Source organism: Gordionus sp. m RMFG-2023, chromosome 5 (genome assembly GCF_954871325.1).
Source record: "Gordionus sp. m RMFG-2023 chromosome 5, tfGorSpeb1-WG-v2, whole genome shotgun sequence".
In the NCBI taxonomy this organism is placed as follows: Eukaryota; Metazoa; Nematomorpha; class Gordioida; order Chordodea; family Parachordodidae; genus Gordionus; species Gordionus sp. m RMFG-2023.
In genome coordinates this window covers 13,721,932-13,747,591 of record NC_088779.1, presented here as the reverse complement: position 1 = coordinate 13,747,591, position 25,660 = coordinate 13,721,932, and the positions used below count along the sequence as shown (strand labels likewise).

At 28.5% G+C, this 25,660-nt stretch overlaps 1 protein-coding gene across 1 annotated transcript; it reads right to left on the bottom strand.

Annotated features, from left to right (window-relative positions):
- Window positions 1-3,634: 3,634 nt before the first annotated feature.
- LOC135930189 (fibroblast growth factor receptor homolog 1-like) lies at window positions 3,635-25,018 on the bottom strand. Its single transcript, XM_065466969.1, has 10 exons — window positions 24,599-25,018; window positions 9,775-9,948; window positions 8,508-8,607; window positions 6,128-6,244; window positions 5,833-6,080; window positions 5,569-5,703; window positions 5,246-5,366; window positions 5,101-5,197; window positions 4,772-4,952; window positions 3,635-3,786 (listed from the first exon to the last, which is right to left on the bottom strand). Exons 2-10 carry the CDS (start codon window positions 9,775-9,777, stop codon window positions 3,661-3,663), a joined length of 1,128 nt encoding a protein of 375 aa, XP_065323041.1. The 5' UTR covers window positions 9,778-9,948; window positions 24,599-25,018; the 3' UTR covers window positions 3,635-3,660.
- Between the last annotated feature and the right edge of the window lie 642 nt (window positions 25,019-25,660).

The following is a 25,660-nucleotide window of genomic DNA, read 5'->3' as shown; positions in this document are numbered from 1 at the left end:
TGACTTATTACAAAACAATAAATTAAATTTTTGGATATGGGCTTGGGCAAAATTTTTAAAACTTATGATGGGCTTGGGTTTGAATTTTTTTATTAAATATGGAATGGGCCTGCAAATTATTTTTACTGCTAATCTGGGCTGGAAGCTGATAAATAAATCAAGGCCCGTGAAGGTCTCTAATTTCAATAACTGAATTATTTCATTTCCCATCTAACTTTATTTGAACTTAAAGGAATAGGCAAACCATAGATATAAATCATTTGCAAAAAAAAATTCTGATAATTGCTGGATTCAAGAAATTGTTGGAAACAAGGAAATAAAGAAAGCCACTAAAGGGTATATATGGAGGAAAAATTAATCCATTTTTTTAGTAAATAACAAAAAATAATAATACTTGTTGTGAACTTGCCTCAAATTTACATAAAGAACCCGATGAACAATAAATTTTACCTTTTTTTGATGATGAATGAATCAGAAATTTTCCTATCTTATGAGATGTGATTCAGAAATTTATATTTATTTAAATGAGAGCAGGAGTTCGAACCCGAACCCGGAAAAGAAAACCCTAGTTTTTGGGGAAAAATATGAGCCCGAACCAAACCTGAACCCCGTTTATAAAATTTTCAAAATCCCGATCCGAACCCTGTAATTTTATTTGAGCCCGGGTTCAACCGTGTTCAGTGTATTGTTTAAATTAATATAAGATATTTGTATAATTTTAAATACAAATATCAACTTGATATTTAATAATATTTTTAAATAAGTGAAGTGTTAATAAATTTTAAACAACTTAATTCATTTACTCCATTTTTAAATATTTTAAAATTTATTCTCAAAGATTCTAATTGGATTGTTAATAAATTTTAAACAATTAAATTCATTTACGCCATTTATTTTTAATTTTTAACTTATTCTCAAAGATTATTAATTAGAGGAAAATTCAAGTCAAAGTAAAAATTATTATATTATATATTGTTAATTTAAAGAAATCCGTCTAAATAAAATTTTTAAAATTTATACATGACTATCCTTTGTATTTTTAACTATATTTTCCCTATAAATAAAATAAAAATTTTATTTTTTATAACAAATTTATGTCTAGTTTTTTTATTATGATTTAAATATAGAATTTTTTTTTTATCAATTCAAAAATTCTTAAACCCAAGCTGAACCCGGAACCAAACCCGAGTTCAAAAATATTTCCCTGAACCGAACTCGAACCGAACCCACCTATTTTATAAACCTTAAACCGAACCCCGGAAAAAAATTTGCCGGGTTCGCATCCCTGGATGAGAGGTTATTCTAATTTTCCATTATTTTTTATAAAATATTTTTATGAAATATATTGTAAGCAATTTTAATTTATGTACACAATAAAAAATCTTTTAAACTAAATTTTTATTCATTTGTAGTAATTTATAATATAAAAAATATATTCTGATAAGAAAATATTCATTCATCATCAAATAAAGGTAAAGTATATTATTCATCCATCATTGAATAAAGAAGAAAATTCTTATTCCCCGTCATTCTTGACGCGCTATCATAAATATGTAAAAATTATATTTATGTGCTCAATCTATCTATTATAATAATCGTCAAATTACCTTATGACAGCAATTCTTAAATCTGCCATCTGAGGGTTTTTCCAAAAAAAAATAATTGAGTTAAGAAGAAAATTCTGATTCCCCGTTATTTTTGATGGGTTATAATCTAGTATATATATATATTAGTGATCTGCATCGGGCCTAATTTTCAAGCTAGGCCCGAACCCGAAATTTTTTTAAAAAATATTTACCGGCTCGAATTTAAACTATAGAAATTCATTTTTATATACTCAAAATAAAAGATATATGTTATATGGCGTCTAGTTTTTATAAATAAAATCAAATATTTTTATTTTACTTAAAAAATTTAACTGAAAATTGATTAGATATATTTAAAAAAATTTCCAAGGCTCTACCCGGCCAGAATTTTTTTAAAAAATATTGGGCTCGACTCAGCCCGAACCCGATGGGCTGGGTCTACATATGCAGATCTCTAATATATATCTATTGTAATTTACAATATAATATCATTCAAATTATTACATTTAAAATAGATATGGACATTTTAGTTATCAGGATATTTATTTTGGCCTGTGATAATAACTTCCAATTATTGTTAATATATTTAAATATAGAATTAAATAATTTTCACGATAATTTATTATTTTTTTTATTAGGTATACCTATACTACAAATTTAAGACATTACAAAAAATATAAAATGGCTGGCACTATGCCCAAGATAGGTCAATATAATAACCAAAAAAATATTTGATGAGGAGGAAAATAAAATGGTTAAATATCTAATTTCATTTTTATGGTTTATCAATTAAAAATAATAAAAAATGTTTGTTTTATATGTAAACAGGACTATAAAATTTTCATAATTTTTAAGATTGGTTTGAATGCAGAGTTATGTAAAGGTTGGGCATATGGATCGTGAGAAAAAAAATTGCTATTTTATTTGTTATAATTGTAAATAGAATATTATATAAATAAAACATACATGAAAATCTGAAGAAATTTTTTTTGTATCTGAAGCCTAATAAATCACTTTATTCGACTTAGCCTCATCCATGATCCGACTAACCACGGGTTTGCTAGGTTCAAAAAATCGCTTTTACTAAAACATTTTTGAAAAAATTATTAGATATTTAAAAAATAAATAGTATATATTTATAGGTACGTGTTAGGTATCGATTGATATTTTACCAGATTTTATAAGATCATTATTTTCGGAGCTATGATGATTTTGACAAAATTTGAGCCGACTAGCCCCTCCATATTTTACTAATTTCATTTTGAAATAGACTTAGTTCGTTTTTAAATTATTTATTTAAAGGTTAAGAAATTGGGGCATCGTCGCCCTGGGCCGGCAAAAGTCTCCGCACGGCCCTGATTAGATCCCCTTTATTTTATGAGATATGAATAATAAATGAACCTATATTTTGATGAGAAGTGATTTATATTTTCTCTTATTTTCATAATTAGTAACTTCAATATAAACATAGAATTGTGTAAGGGTTATTATAAATCGTTAACAAGTTTTGCAATTCAAAATAGGGTATGAAAAACTCTCACCTAACATACAAATAAAGAGGTGAATTTTAGGCATTTTGATTTATCCATTACCAAACGAAGCAGAAATATCTGGTTAGTCGGTCATTCTTGACGGGTTAGCTACTAATTGTATATAAAATTAAATAACAGAATTGATATCAGATTTTAGTTAAATATAAAGATTAATTTAGTCCTATTATTTGTGATACGAATGTATTAATTAAATAGTTGTTGATTGGATTAAATTTTTGTAGAATGAAGAGGTTTTGAAATTATAAACTCGTATAATCTTATATTTTTTAATCCACATAATCTCAATTAATTTTTGTTACTATAATATTTTTATTAACCATAAAAATATTTCATTCTTTTATATCCTCAACTGAATTTTGAATACTCAGGTATTTTATTCATATGATTAAAATTGATGAGAATTAGTAAAATATGCATTTCTAATTCATCAATTATTCTTTATTTTGTAAAATTTGTTATAACTTTCTTTATAAGACTTGATTTAAGCACCAAATATTTTAACTATAATACATAATTTAAGTTTAACAAAATGATTCCTCTGAGGATTCGGATATATCGTCTTCAATAAATTTATCAGTATGCATTTTCTGAACATAATTTGGGTATGATTGTCTTTCTTGTAAGTTTGAGGGAAGTTTTCCTTTAACCTTATAAAAAAAATCAATAGCCTATTTATAAACATTAAACATTTCTTTGTTTAAAAAAATATAGGGGAGACCGGGGCAAAGCAATCAGAACCTGACGGGCCGGAGCGTATTTTTTTAAATATACCCGATCCGGCCGAATATTTTGAAACCTAATATTTTATATTGCCATTATTATCTATAAACATCAAAAATAAATATTAAAATTTTCGGGCCGAGTCTTGCAAATGGTACTCCTGTGGTCTCTAAAAGCGATTGACGGGGTAACAATGTTAACGCGAATAACCTTTTAGCTCTTATTTTTATATTAAATTTCTTAACTAAATTTTCTTTTTAAAAACTTTCTGGTTTGACATGTATTTCCAAAAGACCCTTTTTTACCCTATAATTATAAAAATCACCATTTAGTCTATTATGCTTTTATATGCATAGTAAAATAAAACATATTAAGGTTGAATTTAGAATTTGTATATATATGTCCCTAAAAACTATTGCTATAGAACAAAATAGAGGAAGTTTATAGCTCAAATAGAAGTCGCCAATAACTATTTATACAATATATATCATCCTGGGGTAAATTTGTTATGGGTAAAATGGTTAAAATATTCCGTCTGATTAAGCTGTAAAAAGAGGCCAGCGAATAGGGCGATAAAATTTCCAAATAGTGAAAGTAACCAGACCCACTCAGAACGCTGCTCAATTTAAAATAAAATTTCAACAGAAGTGTGTGACTCTATTCGGATACTAAATGGATAGTTAATTTGTTAGAGATCTATATGGTCTTTTCGATAATTTTAACAGATAAAATAATTAGACCATTAGGTTTCTAAACTCTATCATATGCAACCAACCACTTTTTATAAAAAAGTTATCTGATTGTTGAACCATTTATGTCAGTTTTGGTTAACCTTCACTATTTATTTTTATATTTATAAAATTTTAAGTATGCCAAATATTTTATATAATTCAATAAGTAATAAGATATAACCTGTTTAAATGTTAATAAAGGCTTAATGGAAAATTTGTTTTCCTTAACGAAATCATCATTTTGAGTTGTAAATCGTAATTGTAATTGGTTTCTTAGTAAATATTTTAATGATTTTTTGAGTTCATTAAACGTGGGCCTAACACGGGGATCGTAATTCCAACACCACTCCATCGTATCATAACTAAACAATTTAAATGTATAATATAATACATTAATATTTATGTGATGTAAGATATTCGTGAATAATATATTGTTAAAATTATTTTTAGTATGTGTATAACTAATTTAGAAAATATTATATAATCAAAAGGTTTATAACATTGTATTACAATTCTTGGTTGCAATTTTCTGGTTGTGAAAGGCGGTAACCTTTGTTCAACAACATAATCATTTGATCATCATTAATTATCTCTGAGTATGGAATAGCTATTCTCATATTTAAAGTTAGTTTAACACCAAATATATAATATATACTTCCGTATGATGCTATTTCCCATAATAAAATACCGAATGACCATACATCCGATTTTTGACTAAATTCCTTATATTTCAATGATTCTAACGCCATCCATCTAGTTGGAATATCTAAAGATGTCTAAGAGTTAAACATTAATATGTAAAATTTATAAACTGAATATCTGAATCTTATTTTTACAGAGTCATGGAAACCCATGCCTTTTAAATTCAATGGAAATATAGTTTGATTATTATAAGGAATTAATGTAGAATATTTTTTTTCAGACTTATATTTAATATTTCATCAAAGGTATTATTTGTGTTATATATAAATTAATAACTTGAATAACGTCACTAGTTAAAGTTATATCTGAATGACATGCCAATGAAAAGTCGGATATTTTCGCAACAATAGTCAAATTGTATTGATCTTCTCCTAAATGAATAGATCTACAACATAAGTTACGATGGATTATCTATTAGATTTATATATATTAAGTTAGTAGAATTATAATAAATTAGAATTTATTTCAACTCAATTCTTAAAATAATAAAGGCTATTAAACAATTTAAGTAGCTAAGTTTGATTTTGATATAAAAATTACCTTTAATTCATTAACATATTCCATACCGCTAGCAATATCATGCGCTATTCTTATCATTAAAGCAGTGTTAAAAGTTGTATATTCATTATCATTATTCTCATTGTTAATGATTGCGTTATTAAAATCTTTATTTACATTCTCTTTCTGCATCTTAGGGACCGATTGAGTAATGGGATTTAAGCGACGTTTTAAAAGATAGGACCTCAGATCGCCATATTTTGGCTCTTGGATTATTATGTACAAAGTGCCTTGTAAAAAAATGTATAGATCATCTGTATAAAAAATAAATATATACTCTGATATTCGCACCAACCGTAAAACGTACTAATGTTTTCATGTCTCTCGATTTTTTTCATCACTTGTATTTCGTTCATGACCTCTCTAATAACTTTCATGGCTATTATATTCGAATCTAAAATATGTATAAGGTATAATAAATTATGAGAATACAAAGTAGAGTTTCGTTTCCTTTGCCTTTCTTTTCTTTTATTTTCTCTCCTTTACCAGTGGCGCAGACAAGGGGGTTACATAACTTACAGTAACAAATAAAATAAAGTTTTTTATTATTCTATCTGTAGATGTGTTTTATTTCCTCCGAGATTTCCCTTTCATAGTTTTACTCTATTTGTAATAAAATGATTGCATAGTGATGTATCTCGCTTTAGTAATAACTGATTTTTAAATTGTAAGAGTTATCAATACATGTGAGTTTTTGACCCGGTTTCAAATCTCAGTCAAGATTTGAATTTATCTTTGCATATATTTATTATGCTAGTGGGATCAATTAGATCTTTTCATCAGACCTATTTCCTCAGGTGGTACCCCCCTCCCTATTCGAGAAAAAAATTATTTTTTTGTCCGACCAAACTAATTCCCGTTAAAGAATCGTCCATTCAGATTCAAAGTTTTAGAAAGAGGGTCGACTCCGATCTAATTCAATTTTTTTTAAACTGTGAATTCTTATTTTAATGAAGGTGAAAAAATTATAAGCGCTCAAGGAAAATATAAAATTTTAGTGTATTCTTGGGAAGAATATTTATATCCTGTAAAAATTAAAATGTTAAAATATGGTTATCCGACCGATTTTGAGAGACCGGCCCAATTAATCTGAGTTCGGTTTGATCAGCATTCGGATTGGAACTCGTGCAAAGTCAGGTTGGATGTGAATTCAAATCAATTTTTAGCGGAGCTCTATTACTAATATATCAGAAATAGACAAAAGCTTGAAGTGGTTTATCCATAAAATTTTCTTCGTCAATGATCATTGAGATCTTTTCAATAAAGATTTAAGTCAGCAGATTAGCATGGTATATTAAAAATAAATATCATTTTTTTATATGACTTGCCTGGAAAAAAGGTTTATAAAATAAAATACTCCTTATGTATTAATAGGGTCTACATAATTATAAAAATCCTTGGTAACGAGTAACGCTGATTTTTTTGAGTGATGGTAACACGCAAAACGTTACTTTATTATTTCTTATAAACTATGGTAAAAAATATTTTTCTTATTATATATATTATGTTTTTTTCAAAGTTTTATAAATAATTTGAACCTGTTTTTATTCAGATCAACCACCAAAATTATTGATTTTTCTTTTATTACATTTATGCAGTTGAATTTTATACAGTATTGTTAATCAAATTAATATTGAATCAATAAGGTATCGCCAGTCTAGAATTGGAGTGCTCTACTCCACTTGACATTTTTGAGTTAGAGTGAATTTTAATTGATTATTTCTATGATAAATTAGAATTAAATAAATATTGTATGTTTATATTATATAATTTGATTATTTATAGTATTCTATTTATCCCTGTTTATTTATCTTTTATTTGATAAATTATCATAAAAAAATTCATAAAGTGTTTATTTTGCTCCACTTGCCTTTTGATTTTATCAAATAAAATCCCACAAACAAAAATTTGAGTAAATTTTTTAGGTTCATTTGGAAATAGTATTATAAATTACACCTCAAATTTTTACTTAAATTAATCAATAAGTTTTTCTTATATTTGAATGTAAACTTTAAAATCATTTTCTCCATTTTAAACAATTTTTGAAGTGGAGCACTTCAATTCCAGACGCTGTGCAAAACACACGTTTGACTGGTGCAGAGAATAAGAGAGTTCTATCAAAAGCTACGATGAGCTCAAGCGTTTTTATATATCTGTTGTTAAAAATAAATAAAAATTATTACAAAAACAACTTATCTTATATTATTTTCATTATATATGGGGACGCGTTACTTCTTTTAAATAACGAGTAAAGCATTCCTTTTTTTTAAACGTAAAGCGTAACGAGTAACCTGTTCTTTTTTAAGTAACGTTATCAGCACTATAAAAAAGCAATCTAAATTTAAATACTTTATACAATGGCAGCATAGAATCTATAAATATTTTATGCAACACTTTCATTTATATTTTAAAGATTCTAGGGCAAAAAAAATTGGGGATATCAAAAAAATTAGGAAAAATATAGAAAGAGACTGAAAAATATCAAATTAAACTATTCAAAATAATTTATAAATATTCGAATCATTAGTAAATATATTACGTAAGATTTTAACACTATATTTTAATATTTATATTTCCTTTAGATTACAGCATGTATTTATTTGATTGGTTTTTTGGTTAAACACAAGTAAAAAAAAATATAGAAGCATCTTACTTACCTTCTATAGCACTCTTGATCCAAACTTTTCTATAACTATTATTCCATGTATCATAATAAATTCCGCGAAATATTTGTTGGTACATGTTCTTGCTCATTAGCTGTTTAAAATGTAATAAATTATTTATTTAATAATGCTCATTATACAAAATATACAGTAAAATAAAGACTGCTTCTTTATATTTTTAATTTTCATTTCTTAGAAAATAGCAAATTTTCCGGTAATAAACAAACAATTCCTTTAAACTTAATTTTTAAAAAAAGAAGCTTATAGTGATAATGAATTAGTTCTTGTATTCATGAAAATGGCCCGTGCAAACTGGCCGACAAATTTTGTTTCTTTTATTTTAATGTCTTAACAGGATTGTCAATGTATCTATACTAGATAATAAATGCAGTATCTGAATATTATCTAGATACATTTTCAGCTTTATCTCTATTTATTTTTTGATGCAATTTTGTTTTGCATTTTTACTATATTCAAAATATTTAACCCTATTTTTTCTAAAAAATTTATTAAGTATCTCGATTTTATTTCTTTACAATTAAAACAAGATAAATTTGCCAATAACCAATAAATCTGAAAATTTAATACTAGAATTTTTTAAAAATCTTATAGATAATAAATAGGATTATAAATTTGACACCCAATAAATTTTGAATGATTTTTTTTAAAAAATGTGTCAGGCTCAGGATAATACATTATAAGATTATCCTAATATAAAAGCAGAGCTTGATTTTTTTTGATTTCTTGAAAGATTTGTATAAAATAAAAATTATAAAAGATTTTTTAAAAATGATTTTGCCATTTTTAGGTAAAATTTAATCAAAAATCTATGTTTTTTCAAAAAAATTCTTATAAAATATTTATAGTTTTAGTGTAGCCAAAAAGTTTAAGAATAAACTAAGATTCTTAACTGATTAAAACTTTAAGAATTTGTTATTATTAAAATTTAAAGATTATTTTATAATTTATATATAACTAAAATATCAAACTAAATAAAAATGTTTTGTTGACATTTAAATTTGTGTAGATTCACAATTTTGACATTATTATAATAAAAAAATCTGCCATAAATGTATCAAAAAACAATGATATCTATACATTTTTGAAAGTGTATCTATATCTAGATGCCAGTTTAAGCTATCTATCTGTAGATACATTCGAAAATTTTGTCTTCTATATTAATTTAAAAAATGGGGAAAAAAGTAATATATTTTTATATTTCAAAAGTAAATTTAATAGAATTATATGAAATAAAAAAAACCATTTTCGTGATATTTAGGTAGCTCCAATTAATTTTTCGCTCTATAGGCAATGTTTTATTAGTCAATTCCTTCTGCTGCTTTGGAGGCTTGTCATGAAGAATTTTGGATTTGTTTAATTTTTTCAGATATTTTTGATACTTTTGCGTGTCTGCACCTTTTTTAGTATTCTTTTTCTATATTTTAAAAATAATATATAGCTTTAATTATTATAAGTAAAATTCAAAAAATTTATACATAAATTCGTCCTAATTGTTTCATCAAACTTATTCCAAAAGCGATTTCCCGCAAAATGAAATTTTATTTTAAATTATATATCAAATGATGGTTGTCAAACGGTTCTAGAGTTTCACCTTTTATCCATTAAAAAAGAAAAGAAGATTGAAACACTGAGAAAAACTTTTTAAAATTTCTTTGAATAATAGGAAAAATTATTAGAATGGAAATAAAACTATCGGAAAAAAATTACTATGAAAAATTATCATAAGGGAATAAAACCACCCAGATGAAATACACAAAAAAAACCACCAACGATATCTCGGGAATAATAAAAACTAGAAATGAAACAACCATAAAATTGAAAAAACATATACCTTTTGATTTTACTTAATCTTGCTCCAAAAGCATAGCTTAATTTATAGTTTTGTTTAATTTCATAGAAACTAGGCATGGGATAAGGAATGACAAGTAACTTTTTTCCCCTCTTTCCCTTTTCATTTATTTCATAAATCATATTTAATTGTTTTTTCTTAAATTTATTTTATAATATGTCATATATTTAATAAAATACTTTTAGAATTTTAAAAAAAAAACTTATCTAGGGCAATGGTTAAATGGATCTTCTTATAAAAATATATTTTTGTTAGATTATTTTTATATTTTTTCCATGTTGCATCTTTTAAATATCTTACGATATTGCATTCTGAATTTGGAGTTTTATAAATTTTTAAATAAAAATTTGTAAATAATATATAGCCAAAATGAATTTTTTCCCCATGAATATATAGCCTGGTATCTTTTTTCGGTACTGGGGAAAAAACCCGAAAAAACCTCATAGAAGAATCCCTTGAGAAAACCCTTGTAAAATAGAAAAAAAGACAGAAAAAATCCCCCTTATTTTTATTTTGTAAAAATTATTTCCTATAATTATTTTTTCTGGCCTTTAAATTTAATTGTCCATCCACAAATACCCTATTAAGTAAACTAAACTTGATTAAATTTTGTAATAAGATATTTTTATGGAAGGCTTCATAGTGCATACCCCATCACAGTATTCATGGCAGTTTCTTTAAACGAACCTGGATATTATAGCTCTATTATTTTGTATTCAGTATTCATTTTACCACATGCCATAGTTCGAATTTGGTTTCATCGGTGCCCACCTCGCAATTCTTTTAAATCAACACCCAAATTATTGGGCTTTTTTTCCAAACAGATTAGAAAAACGATGATTTCATTCACATTGATTGTTTGTGTGTTCTTTGCCAGATAGCGAACTCTGATTCATGTTTTAGGTTTTCAGTGAAAATAGAGGCTCAATTTGACGTGAACAGAAAATTGCTTCTTGCATCTTTATATGATACTCTATTGACATCATTTTTATCGAATTAATTGAGAATATCCTTACCATTAATCATAGTTACCGTTCTTAGAAATGTCATTGCGTTGGCCATATCACATAAACAAATGCTAAACCGTCCATTATGTCATAAAAGAAGCTCAGAGTCTCTTCTGTCCTATATAGGTTTTCTATTTGTTTATGAATTTGTTTATGAATTTGTTTATGTTTATTTGACAAAATGGTAAGCACCATCTGATTACTATGTTATCTCCTAATTTAAAATAAATATATCCTGTAAATATATAAGGAAATAAATCTCTTTCCTGACATCTGGGGAGTACAATTTACACAATCATCTATAATATATAAATTTTTATGAAAATATAATTATATCTATACCAGGGCCGGAGCCAGGAATTTCCAGCTGGAGGGGGCAACTGTCTACTTAGGTGAGCCAATATTTTTTTAAAATATTAATAGTTAGGCACTCATATAAATTATTTGCTATTTTCATTAAAAATTTGGAAACCTTTTTCTCTATAAGCAATTAATACTAAATTTTGTTTACATCGATCTTTCTCAATTATCTAGTGCTGGATAGAACTCTATGAACTTTAACTTCTGCAGCTAATAATCCTTTTGCTATTTTCATTTCATGATGTAACGTTTCCATATTTAAGTTTAATAATGATTCTAATTGGGCCATTTTATCCGATATAAAATAATCAGGGTCAAAGGAGGACAATGTATTAAAACGTTATAGAAGATTATTATCATATTGTGTAAATCTATCTAAAAGCGATCTACAAAGTAATCAATAATTTTATAATAATTCTTGTTTAAAGAACACAATTTAAAGTCTTTCACTATCAAATTGAAATTTAGTATCGACTAAAAAATCTTAAAGATTTGTAGGCGTTTTAGATACCCTTGATGATTTTTGCTCAGGACATAATGTTTGCGCTATCATAACTGGCTTATTATATTGAATGAATTAATATTTAATTCATTAAGTTGCTAGAAAATATATTTAGCAATCAGCAGAAAACTTTGTAAATTAATGTTTAATAATAAATTTTCTTAGATTTTTCCATAAAAAATATAATAAATAATTATGTTCAAGTTTTCACAACTTGTTTATTTATTTGTACAAATTAAAGGTGTAATAATTTTCTAAAAATTTAGTTGTATTTTTATTTAAATAAGGCCAAAAAATTTTTCTTCCCTCCCTCGTGGCTACGTCCCTGATCTAAACTAATAGATTCAATAACTAGGACTTGTATATTCCCAAAATTTGAAGGATCTTTTTTGCCTTACGATTCCTAAGAGTCCTTTTAATGACTTGTGTGACTATAAGTTTTGGGCTAATTTTATACCCACTGCTTAAATTTGGTGATTTATTTCTAAAGAGTCTGCACATTGTTTCTTCGTGCTAGAAACGGACAGCGTCTACATGACAGGATTTTCACTGGATGCAAACCCCCCTTCAAAAACCTATGTCTACCCCCCCCCCCTTAAAAATTCCCGCCTTTAATTATAATGATACTGTTTCAGAAAATTTAAAAATAAAAACTTAAATTATTTTATCTCTACTGCCAACTATCGACATTTTGTGAATATAAATTAATTATTTTTTAGATAATAAATTTAATTAAAACCCCCAACATATACAATGATGAATTCATTATTATAGCATTATGAGCTAGCTGAAAATGTCGAAACCTTTTAAATTATATTTGAAAGGATAGCAGATAGTTTTATTTGAAAAATAATGTCTATGATTTTGCAATATATAAATTTGGTTGATGAATTGTATTATAATAGGTCTATAATAAAAGTATTAATTTTTACAGCAATAAATTTTGTCCTGTTTGATCTCAAAATTTATTTATTATTTTCTATTGTGTACTATAACCATACCGACGCAGAAATACCCGAGGTAAGTTATTACACCCCGATAGGACAAGAAAATTGATAATATAAATTTGCCTAAAAGGCCATATAACACTAGATCTCACTCCAAGTCTGAGAAGAGCGCTCAACTCAAAACCTTGAGAATATAAGAGCTACATCGGTTAACAACCAAAGAGCCACTGATGACAAATTCACTAATCTCAACCATAAGGTAGACAACATGATAGGCAAGATGACGGAATTCTTCGCCAGGATGGACAACATCAAAGTCGAAAACAAAGCCGCCACAGAGCCCATTCTTCTCAAGATTTTCACCAAGACAGAACACACAGCGTTAGCCCCACCGCTAGTAGATCTAACCATTGATTCAATGGAATTCCTAATCTCAGATGATGAATTACGATCGTTAAACATCCCTGCGGAGACCTACAAGACTAAGTTAATAAGGATAGCAAAACACTTCACTAACGCAATCTGTCTAGGAGAGAAATCCCAAGGCTTCCAGTTTAAGGGAAGAGACATCCATGAATTCATCTCCTTGAAAATCGCAGTAAAAGAAATGAAGGAAGACAATTTGCTAGAGTTCCTAAGAGACGTTGCAGCCAAGGCTCAAGTATACGCCAAGTCGATTGCATGGGGTTGGGATCAGATTCGATGGGAATGGCACCAAACGATAGTTCGTAAAAGGGCCTCCACCCATGCCTCAAGACCAGCCCTTTCGAACCCCCCCCCTGCCTCCTTCGCGGGAAAGAAGACAGGGACATCAAGCGCCCGCAATAGATCTCCTGTTGGAAACGATGACTCTAGCCAACCCACCACTAGTTACGGACCAGCTTAACATGGATTCCCTAACAGAAAGAAGAAATCTTCAAACCATCCGTGAGTTCATTCAGTCCATTCCACCGTCGCCGATAGACCTGGGAATCGCCGAAGCCCTGGCTCCGTGGGCTGACAATTGCATCAATGACCTAGGCCGAGCGGAGATCCGGCAATGGGTTAAAGATGTGAGGCGCCAAAAATTCTCACCTACTGGAGTCGCAGGCCACTAGGAAGAAACGGAGGAATAAGAAGACGCTGTATCTACCTCTAGCGAAGATACTATCCACGATCTCCCAACCACGGAGCAGTTCGATCATAATGGTGAACCGATCATAATGGGGAATATCTTCGCAGATCGGATCACTCCATACGCAGCTGCTATCCTGCCACCGTCAGTGCCGACGGTGGATAGTAACTCCATCGGACAATTCCATAGGTTACTTAGACTATTGGGCGTCGACACCGCGGACCACGTACAACTCGATCTAGGAGCAACCCTGGGCCTCTCAGCCTCTACGTTGAAGTCTTACCCAGATCAGTCACCATTCACCAAGAGAGTGGCTCTGAGCGGTTTCTGCCCCAAATTCGATAATCAGGCTATTAGTGACAATGGGGGGGGGGGGGTCCAAAATAGATTCGTCAGACTAGCGGCAAAATATCTCCCAATCATCAATCAGCTGGTCGATGGAGGAGTGATCGAAAGGACAGATACGACCTTTTGTTCACCACTATTCCTCATTCCAAAACAAGATGGGACACCCAGGGTTATCTCTGATTTCTCGAACGTCTCGCGCAATTTTATCCGATATCCGTTTAAACTTAGAACCCAATGATAGCCCCGTTATTGGCAACGTCAACAAAAGCCACGAAAATTGACCTTAAATCGGCATTTTATTCTATTCCTCTAGCTCAGAGCCGAAGAAAATTTTGGGTTTGCCACCGCCTCAGCAAAATTTAGGTACAAAACGTTACCAATGAGCGCCGCCTTTTCGCCCTATGCCTTACAAAATATCATTCTAGACTTGTGTGCAAAATCCGTTAAGCGAGCAAACTACTCTGTATATCTGGATGATATTATTATATTCCATAACCACGAGCAACCTAGTGTTTCAAGACACGATAGCGTTCCTCAACATGGCGACGGCATGGGGATTAGTAGTAAACGACACGAAATCCATAGTCATTCCCACTGATAAATTAACATATTTGAGAATCGACATTGACTTCACAGCCAAAACTGCAGAGGTCGACAAAGAGAACAAAGCTAAATTAAGGTTCTGCCAACTTATTCTATACAAACATACATTACAATCAATGTCCATAGAAAGGAATATAGCCCTGGAAGTGTTAGGAATTTTCAATCACTACACTTATTCTATCACGGGACTATCAAGGGTATTCGCCCCCTACTATGTGACAAGGTTATGTGACGAGGAAACCCCGCCCATCGATTACCTCAAGGCATATCCCAAAGCAGTGGTAGCAATCACGCCTTAATGGGTCCCTTTTCTTTCATCTTCCCAGTCAATCCCATCATTCACGTAGACGCATAGCTAACTCACATTGGCAAAGCCGAAGCTACTCAAGAAAGATACTCGTTTACGTTTGACGAAATAAAACATGACCTAGGGATCCCTGAATTAGCCACCGCACATTAACCAGAAAGAAATCCTGGCGATATGTGCAGGTTGTAGATATGGTATCAACAAATACAAGTCAATACCATCCATCGTCACGGACAGCCAGGTAGCCTTCCCGATTATCAAAAAAAGAAGGCTCCCGTTCCCCGGCCTGTGAACACTTAGTTACCAGGATAATGCTAGCTATTGGATTCCACGACTTTGTACATCTGGCAAGGAACATTACATCGCTGCCTTCGGAAGACAACCTAGCCGACGCTCCCAGTCGATTATGGATAGGAAGCGAGGCGGCTCATAATCTCCTACATGGACTACCAAAAATCGAAGACGCTATTCCATGGATCCGAGCTTCAACCCCCGTTCATCACATTGATGAAGTGGAGGGCATAATAACAGAAGGAATCGAACAAATGGAACAGCAGTTCGATCCGACGATATTCGATAGGACCCTCGAACTGTCAGAACAAGAGTAGCCCGGCCAAGAAACCACAGAAGGTTACATGGACGAAGAATCCGTAGAACATGCAAAATAATCTCGGCCCCATATCTTTTGTTTATATACTAATACAACCCCGGTCCTTATGACCCCGTGTTTCTTATATCTTAACTAATTTGATATCATATATAATTATATTATATTACTTATATATTTTATAATAACCTCAATAACACATTTAAATACATATGTTTGTAATATAAGTCTGTCTCTAAGTCCCGGGATTAAGGGGGAAAAATTTTCTGCTCACGTTCTGTTCAGAAAGAAAGCCCTTTGCCCATATATAGGTGTACACAATAGAAACAAATTATCTTTTGAAATTTATTTATTATTTTCTATTGTGTACTATAACCATACCGTCGCAGAAATTTTTCCCATATATCCTTACCCGAGGTTGTATCTAGAAAGATCAACCTGCCGATAGGCAAAAGTCATTAGACAGAGAGAGGCTAAATGTATCTTGGTATACTGCCCCTTTGTTAACAGTTATCAGCTACCCAACTATCCTTAACCTGGCCACAATAATAATAACCCCCTATAGATTAATATATCAACAGGGCTGTTAAACCTTATCGCGATGTTATATAATATATACAAGCCATCCATCTTGGTTGGAAGGCTCGCCATATTGTTTGTTATTTTTATTGCCCATGTATACATATAATCAATTTATTATTGTAACATTACGTCTTGGTTTATACATGGTATATTTTATTAAATAATAAAATAAAAGATGACCCGGCGTGGTCACGGGGTCCTCTGGCGCTTTTGCGCTAGGGGGCCTCGCATTTATATGTTTATGTAGACACTGGAAACGGATTACATTATTAAATTTTTTTTATGGCTTTTCTTCTGTGAGTTTTTCTAAGGGTTTTTCCACAGAGGTTTCTTTTTTGGGATTCCTTTTTTCATAAATTATATTAAGGCCTAAGATGTATTTCTTTTTTTTAAAAATTATTGTTAAAAAATAGATGGGACTAATATCAAGCAATTGGCAACTAAAATTGCAAAATAATATTTAATACTTATTGTTTGATTTTTAATTTATAAAAATTTAATTTGAATCGGGTGCATAATTCTAAGTTTTATCCATGTTGACAGGATCAGGGACCCGGAGTGAACCGTAACAAACCGTTAAACCATTATAAACCGTTATAAATATCTGAACCATAATCATAACCGAACCGATATAATTAATTTTTGAAGGAGTATAAAGAACCTTTATAAAAAACGGTTAAACCGGTTCAGTTTTTATATTTTAGAAATGGAAATAATTTGAATATCCAGAATTATATAAACTTACTCTTATAGTACTGGCGGTTCCCAAAAAACAAGTTTCTGTAGAAAGGGCTTTTTCGGCGGTAAAATTTGTGTTACCGTCTAAACAACAAAAAGGAATCCATTTATATTAGGAAATATATTACTTATACGTTCAAATAATATATTTAAAAATGAGTTATTTTGAATCTTATATAATTTTTTTATATATAATTTATAGATGCTTATAATAAAAATAAATTAGAAGATGGTGTTGCTTCAATAAAAAAAAAAATTTCTAACCGTAATGAACCTTTATAAACCTTTATAATTAGCTAAACCGAACTGAACCTTTATAAATTTCTTCTTAAGAACCGTAACCAAAACGTAACCATTACGGTTCGAGTCCCAGGCAGGGTTGCCAGGTTAAAATTTTCAAATTGAGGAAGAAATTTAGTATTTTGCGGGAGAAATATGAAAATTGCGATAGAAATATAAAAATTGCTAAAAAAAAATTTTGCGGGCCAATTGACTTAATTTTCCGCCTATTATTTTTTATAATGAGTTTATATAAAAGCAAAGTCGGTAAATATTTTTCAAAATAAAATAACATCTTGATTTATTACAATATATTAATTTATAAAAAAAAACCAACGATCTTTTTTTTAAATATAAAAGAATGTAAACAAAATAAAATTTTATAAAAAAACAAACGATTTTAATTTTCCAATATTTATGCGAATATCCCGCAAGACCGCCATTAGAAATCTACCATGTGTATGTGTATAATATTATAGGGATAGGCGCTTAATTATCACGTATCAAGTTTAAATCGTTTAAATTCATAATAAAATAATATTGTACTCATTTCAATGATAATTATTTTATTTATTATAGTTCAATCACATTATTATAATCAGTGCAGGGGTGTAAAACAAAAATATTCTCCATAAATAAGAAATAATGATGCAACTACAGTTACGGCAATTGTAATCACTTATCTTGTATTACAACATTCACAGAGCTACTTATCATTACAATGTAGGTAGAATCTATCCCCATAATATTTAACGACTCCAAGATAAATGAAAACTTTTTGTAGAACAAAAATGAGCAAGGATTCAATGTTTTAGAACCTGAATCCAGAAGGTCAATTCTTGACGATTTGAAAGATGGGCAACATATGCAATTCTAACAGGGAAATATTTAGAAGAATCCAAAGACATATCTAACCATATAATGGTAAATATAGCAGACTGGGGATTATCAATAAATTACGTATCAGATTTCTGATCTGATAATGCCTCAGTGAATTTGGAAAAAACCAGAGTGTATTTATAGAATTAAGTCAGCACAATGTTAGTTGGATTTGTTCCTAATACCCGCCATCGATAGAATTATAAAATTTTATAAACCTTTAAAAATATATTTCTTAAATATAGTTTAGAAAAGCTGTCCTAACATTTTGAAAAATTTTTTCAGTAATATATGGCAGAGGTATATTTAGGAATGATTTCACATGTAGGAAATTTACTACATACTATTAATGTGCAGTTGCGATCAGAAGAATCCTAACAAAGACTCACAAAATTATGCTGCAGATGTGTTAATCTTTACAGTTAAAAAATGACAATAAATTTTATGGCACCTTTGCTAAAACTATATTAAAATGTTCAAATATTTTAAAAATACCGATAGACATTGATGTCTTGTTTGAGGATATTGTAATGCTCTTTATTTTTGATTTACAATGTAAAAATATATTTATTTTATGCGAATGTATAAATAAGATTTTATAAAATATAAAAAAAATATGGAAAATTAAATAGTTATGTTAATTATATTTTATTTGAGATTTAAATAATGGAACTAAACGTTTACCGTCGTTATTGAGATATTTAAAAAATTCCTGGCATGACATATTATAAATTTATTTAACCATTAGCTCGGCCTCTAATGTTGTTAAAGCAATCCGATTTCTCTCCTTTTTGCAGGCAGTCCTCATCAGGCTAAAAATGCGCTCGGATGAGGCATTAGAATGAGGCAAGGAGACGACATACTCGCATATTTTTCCCAAGCATGGGGATTTATCGTTATTACGAAAAAATTCTACCCATTTCTCCTCTGTTTTTAAACCATCTAACTTTAAGTATTCTGGCGAATCATAAAAAATAGAGAATTACAATCTCCTCAAACAAGACATCAATGTCTTTCGGTATTTTTAATATATTTATTAAATTACAAAAACCATCAATTGATGGTTTCTGTTCCAAGATCATAATATTCATACATTAGTAAATAGAGTTTTTAAAATCAAATTTTGATTGTAAATATTCTAAAATTGTCTTAATAAAATTATCTGCTTCATTTAAAAATGTATTAATTAGAGTATTATTTGAACATTTTAATAAAATATTTTTAGCAATAGCGCCATAAAATTTTTTATCAATCTTTAACTGTAGAGATGAACAGAGCTGTAGCCTGATTTTGTGAATCTTTATTAATAAAGATATTCTGATGCAACTGAATATTAACTTCATGAAGTAGATTTCCTACATGTGAAACTAATCCCAAATATGCTTCTGCCATTTCATACTCTAAAAAATTTTTAATAATTTTTGGACAGCTTTTAAAATCTTTATTTAAGAAGTATTTTTTTAAGGTTTGTAAAATTTTAAAATTCTATCGATGGCAGGTTTCTTATTTCTATATATTTCTTATTTCTATATATTTCGATTTCCTTATAATTTTTATCTCAGATATTAATATATTAATGTATCAATTTCCTATTTCTATATAATTTACTTTTATTTCCAAATAATAAACAGAATAAAAATATAATGTTTTAATTCTTCTTTTTCAGGGTTTTTATAACCCACATAAATAATAATAAAAAAAAATATTGATAAAAAAAACAAACAATATCGATAAAAAAAAATATTGACAAAATTATAATATTGATAAAAAAAAACAAATAATATCGATTAAAAGAATATGAGTAATAATAAAGAAAAACAATACATATACATTAAAATAAGCGTGCCTACCACAGTAGGTATTAATGATAACCACCTGATAGGTACATATCGCAACAACTCACACCTCAGACCACTCCACCAACTCTTTTAATTCATTAACTCTTATAGTTGATGAACTAAATTCGTTAAAACATTTCATCACAATTATTTCGACATCTACAGATAGTACATTCATTGCCTTCTTGCAAGAAATATGTAGTATATGGCATATACCGCCAATTGGTATTAATTCATTATTCAATTCGGTAAATACACTTTGGTTTTTGCCAAAATTTACAGAGGCATTATCAGTGCAGAAAGCTGACATACAAATCATCGATAACCCTGAATCAGCTATATTTACCTTATGTGGTTAGCTACATGGATTTGTCACTATCGAGGAAAAAATTTTAAAAAGTTATATTGAAATGTTCTTATTCGTTGAAATAGTGAAGGATCAAGGGAAATGTTTTAATACTTCCCTTATTAGATACATCTGTTAGAATTGCATATAGATGCCCATCTTTCAAATCGTCTAGAATTGACTTCTAGGATTCAGGTACTAAAACACTTGTGATAGCCTTGCTCATTTTTTGTTCTACCACAAGTAAAATTTGCACTTATATTGGAGTCGTTAAATATCATGGGAAAGATTCGACCCACATTCTGATGATATAGCTCTGTGAATTTTTAACTACATAATAGTTTTATACAATTTCCACTGTAGTTGCATCTGTAATATTTATTATTTTTGGAGAATATTTTTGTATTGCAATCGATGTTGATATACTCTCATGTATTGACTTATATGAATGAAAGGATGTTGATTTATTATTGGATAAAAATAAAACAGGATAGAAAGAAATTTACAAACTGGACATTTTCAAATAAATATTTAAAATTTATTATAAAAATAAAAAAATTATTTATATATTAAAAACGTTAAAATACTAAAAAAAAAAATTGCGGGAGAAATTAAAAAATTGCGGTAGATTTTCAATTGCGGTAGTTTTGAGGGAGAGAGATGTCTGCGTGTAAACTAAAAAATTGCGGGAGTCTCCCGATGTTAGGGGGAGACATGGCAACCCTGGTCCCAGGACAGGATACCTTTCCGATATTAATTTTTTCTGAAAGCTTTTTTCTTAAGATATTTTTCGGGATTTTTTTCCGGTGACTTTTCTTCCAAAATTTGTTCAATTCGTCGCTCATATATACTTTCTCTTCCTGAAGGAGAAAACTTAGACTTTTTCACATAATATAGATATAGTTGTATCTTAGATACAAGATTTTAAAAAATTCCAGAAAGATACAAATTATTATTTTTTATCATCAAAAAAATTAGCTTAAAAATAAAATTTCTAAAAGCCTCACAAATTTTAAAAATTAACACTAATTGCCATTTCTTTTTAGCCAAAATATTATGTAAATGACTCTTAGACCTCGTTTATACTAAGAGATTTCTTGTTCGCTTATTTTTTTAAAGCAGGCAAATGATTGGTAATATTTATAATAACTGCGCGATGTGATGAATTGAATTGCATCGCTGTAGATTATAGATTTTAAACATTTGCTTAAAATATCCAGTAATGCGTGCTTAGTTACTATAAGCAAGGCCTTATTTAATATTCTCTTAAAAAATGGATATACGAATTATTTATAATCAAAATAAATTTTAAATGGCCTAACAAATTAAAACAGAATAACGACCAAAAAATAGATTGTAATTCCCGAATATTGAAGGTTAGACCGATTTAAACCGCTCCAAAATCTGATTTTTTTTAAAGAAGTTTTGCAAGTTAGACTTGTATAATAGTCCTGAAAAACAAATTTAAAATATAGGAAAATGGTATAAGCATTCACGGATACGATGGGGGACTTAATTATCATGGCTATTTGAGTATATATTTGGGTATATAGTTAAAATTTTAAATTTAAAACAAATAAAAATTTTACCTTTTTTTTAGCGTTCAATATTTTACGATGAAATTCATCTTTAACGAAACACGTGCCCATTATTAACAAAATCAATCCTGTGATGCTCAGTGTGGATATAACAATGTTGATCATATATGGGTGAAAAGTTTTTAATTTTTGTTCAACGTATCTATAGGTAGTAAATCTTTTATGCAATTTATGATATATCGAAAATATTTTAAAAAATAACGCTGTAAATAGAAGAAGACATCCTGTTAGAAGCATATATTGTTTATGAGTTTTCATGATAAAACAAATAATAGAATCGTTTAGTTCTTATTTATATTACATTATTTTGAACGATTAATTTTAACCAATTTAAAGAACTACTGCCGAGAAAAATTTATAATTGATAAAGGAACTAAAAAAAGCATAAATTTTGTTAGATTATACATTTAAATTATTAATTATTCATTAATAGATTGTAAATTAGAGCCATAAAAATCCATTTTTTTCGGCTTAAGCGCTGTTGATAATTTGGCCTGAGTCCAGCGCATCCTCTGAAGTCCCGGCCCAGACTATTTTCATTTATTTTGGGAAACTACGTCCGCTACAAAATTTGTTTCCAATCTTAAAAGTGATATTCATATTATTCATCCTGCAACCTAACAAACCACAATTTATAATTTATGGCAAAATTAATTTCTCACAAAATAAATATTCTTTATAAAATGTTGCACACTGATTCGCCATTTATGATGATATTACTACAAACAAATTATAAAAAAATTTTCAATTATTTAAAATTAAAATATCCGCTAGGTATATACCTTTCAATTTAATAAATATAATATTCCGGGGAAATCTATATCATAGGGGTTGAAAAAGCTAATAATTCCTAAAAAGACTCTCAGAAGTCATAGAAGCCTAAGACATACTTTCCTCTACACTACATCTACAGGATACCAGCATCAATATTTTGCATATTATATTTTTTAATATATCAGGCCCAGTAATGTTACCCAACAATATATATCTATTTTCCAAACACGACGTTTTTTCAAAGCGATAAATAACAAATTAAGCTTAATAGATGTGTGCTTCATGCATACGATTTTGCCATTATTTTAATAACAAACTAGCTTGATTTTTTTTAACGATTAAATGGCGTCTGATACAATTGAAATGAATAAATAATTTTTTTTAACGTTAATATTCAATAAATGAAATGATTTTAGAGGAAATTTTGTATCTGAATTGATAAATTTTGTAGAAGATCATGACGATTTATGGAACCAATCTAATGATAATTATTCTAATAGATTATTAGTGGATGAACTATGGACTTTATGTGCTAAAAAATAGAACAAGACTTTATATTGAAAATATTGACTATTTTATAATAATAATTTTTAATTAACAGACTTTTTAATTAGATACTATTTATTAGTAAGCATGGAATATGAATTTTAATAATTTATATCTTTATTTAAATAAAATTATTTTTTATCCTTTATTATTTACCAGGCTTGATTCATCCCCAAATGTCTGTAAATTAAAATGGAAGAATTTGAGGGATTCTTATTTAAAGGAAAAGAGAAAGAGAGAAGAAGTGCATTCAGGGGATGCTGCAAAAGCTAGCACTCCATGGAAATGATATGATTCACTATCATTTCTTACTAATTCCACCACACCAAGAAAGACACTAAATAATATCACAGATAATATAGAGAATATAAGACCTGTAAAAAGGGCTAGAGTAACAAAAGACCCAATGGAAAGATATTTTGACAAAATGTTAGAAATTGATAATGACCCAGATAGATTTTGGTGCCTGTCTTTGGTTGATAATGTAAAGAAGGTGCCAAATGAAGTTAAGGACGCCATGAAAATTAATGTGCAACTCTTATTTATAATTATATAAATAATATTATAGTAGAAAATGTTGATGTTTAAATAGTTATGTATTATATACACATAAAAAAGTAATTTATTAATTTATATACACATACAAAAGTAATTTATTTATTTAATATATAATGATATGTTAAATTAAACATATATTTAAGAATTAAAATAGTCTTTAAATAATCCTGTAGCAATGCAACTTTTGCTTATTCTGCTACTATAAGATAGTTGTGAATAATTAAGGCCCATTCTTAAGTATCTTAAATGGTTTGTATATATATAAATAACTAAATATATTACCTTAAAGTAACAAATAATCTCTTTTCAGGAGATATTGTTGTTTTTGCATTAGTTTGTTTGTGTATAATTTTAGTTTCAATTTTGTTAAGTATATAATAGAAAACATTCATAGATAATCCAAGATAGTGAAAGAATTGCGAATCATTTAAATTGATATAGATCATATACAGATCTCTTTATTTATAAATTATACTTACTTTTCGTTTTTTTTATAATGTCTCATAATAAAATATTATAAGATTCATTTTTAAAAAATCAGCTGTAAAATATAAATCGTTGCTGTTTGGAAGTAAAAAATATTGCGAAAAACGTGCCTCGGAAAACGTTTTGAAAAAACGTGGTGTTTGGAAGTGGCCTTAGGCGTTTCTCCATTTTCAATGTTATTGCTTCTGACTTCAAAACCTCATTTATACCATCAACTATAATCGAAAACACCTAATCAATCTTTTTGAATTTTTTATAGCCATATTTCCAATATTTTTTGTTATAATACGTTAAAGATTGGATTTTAGTTTCTATTTTATTCCATTTTATTATATATCCCTTTTTTAAAATAAATTTTTGATATAGTTTGAGAAGATCTTGTAAAAAATTGTTAAAAATATTTAAAGATAAAATTTATAAAAAAGTCATTGGGGTACAATATTTTCTTTAAAAAAAACTCAAAAGACAGTATACACTTTCAAATTTTATTAGGCAGTTGCTTCGCATCCCCTCTGTTATATGGGCCACTGCAAATATTTATTAAATAAAACATAAAACTACTATTCAATCTATTGTACCAGTTGAACTTTTATTAAGACTCCAAGGAGGAGATGGCGTCTTAATAAAAAATTTGAAAATGTTTTATTGTTAAGATCACATAAAAATATTTTATATTAATATTGGAAGTAAATTGAAAATATTTTATATAATATGTATAGCCTCTTTAATATAGAAGTATTTGTAAATTTATTAATAAATTATTTACACAAATGTCTTGATAATTTAGCAATATTAAACAAATTCAGCCATTTGTATCTTAGAATTTGCATCGTAGGCTTCAATATATAAAAGTCATCC

Bases quoted from the DNA above. Each gene is read 5' to 3' on its own strand.
- LOC135930189 (XM_065466969.1), bottom strand. The intron at 5,704-5,832 runs GTAATTTTTATA...TAAATCTAATAG, and splicing joins AATATGTTAATGAATTAAAG to ATAATCCATCGTAACTTATG. The intron at 5,367-5,568 runs GTTATTAATTTA...TTTAACTCTTAG, and splicing joins TAACTAGTGACGTTATTCAA to ACATCTTTAGATATTCCAAC.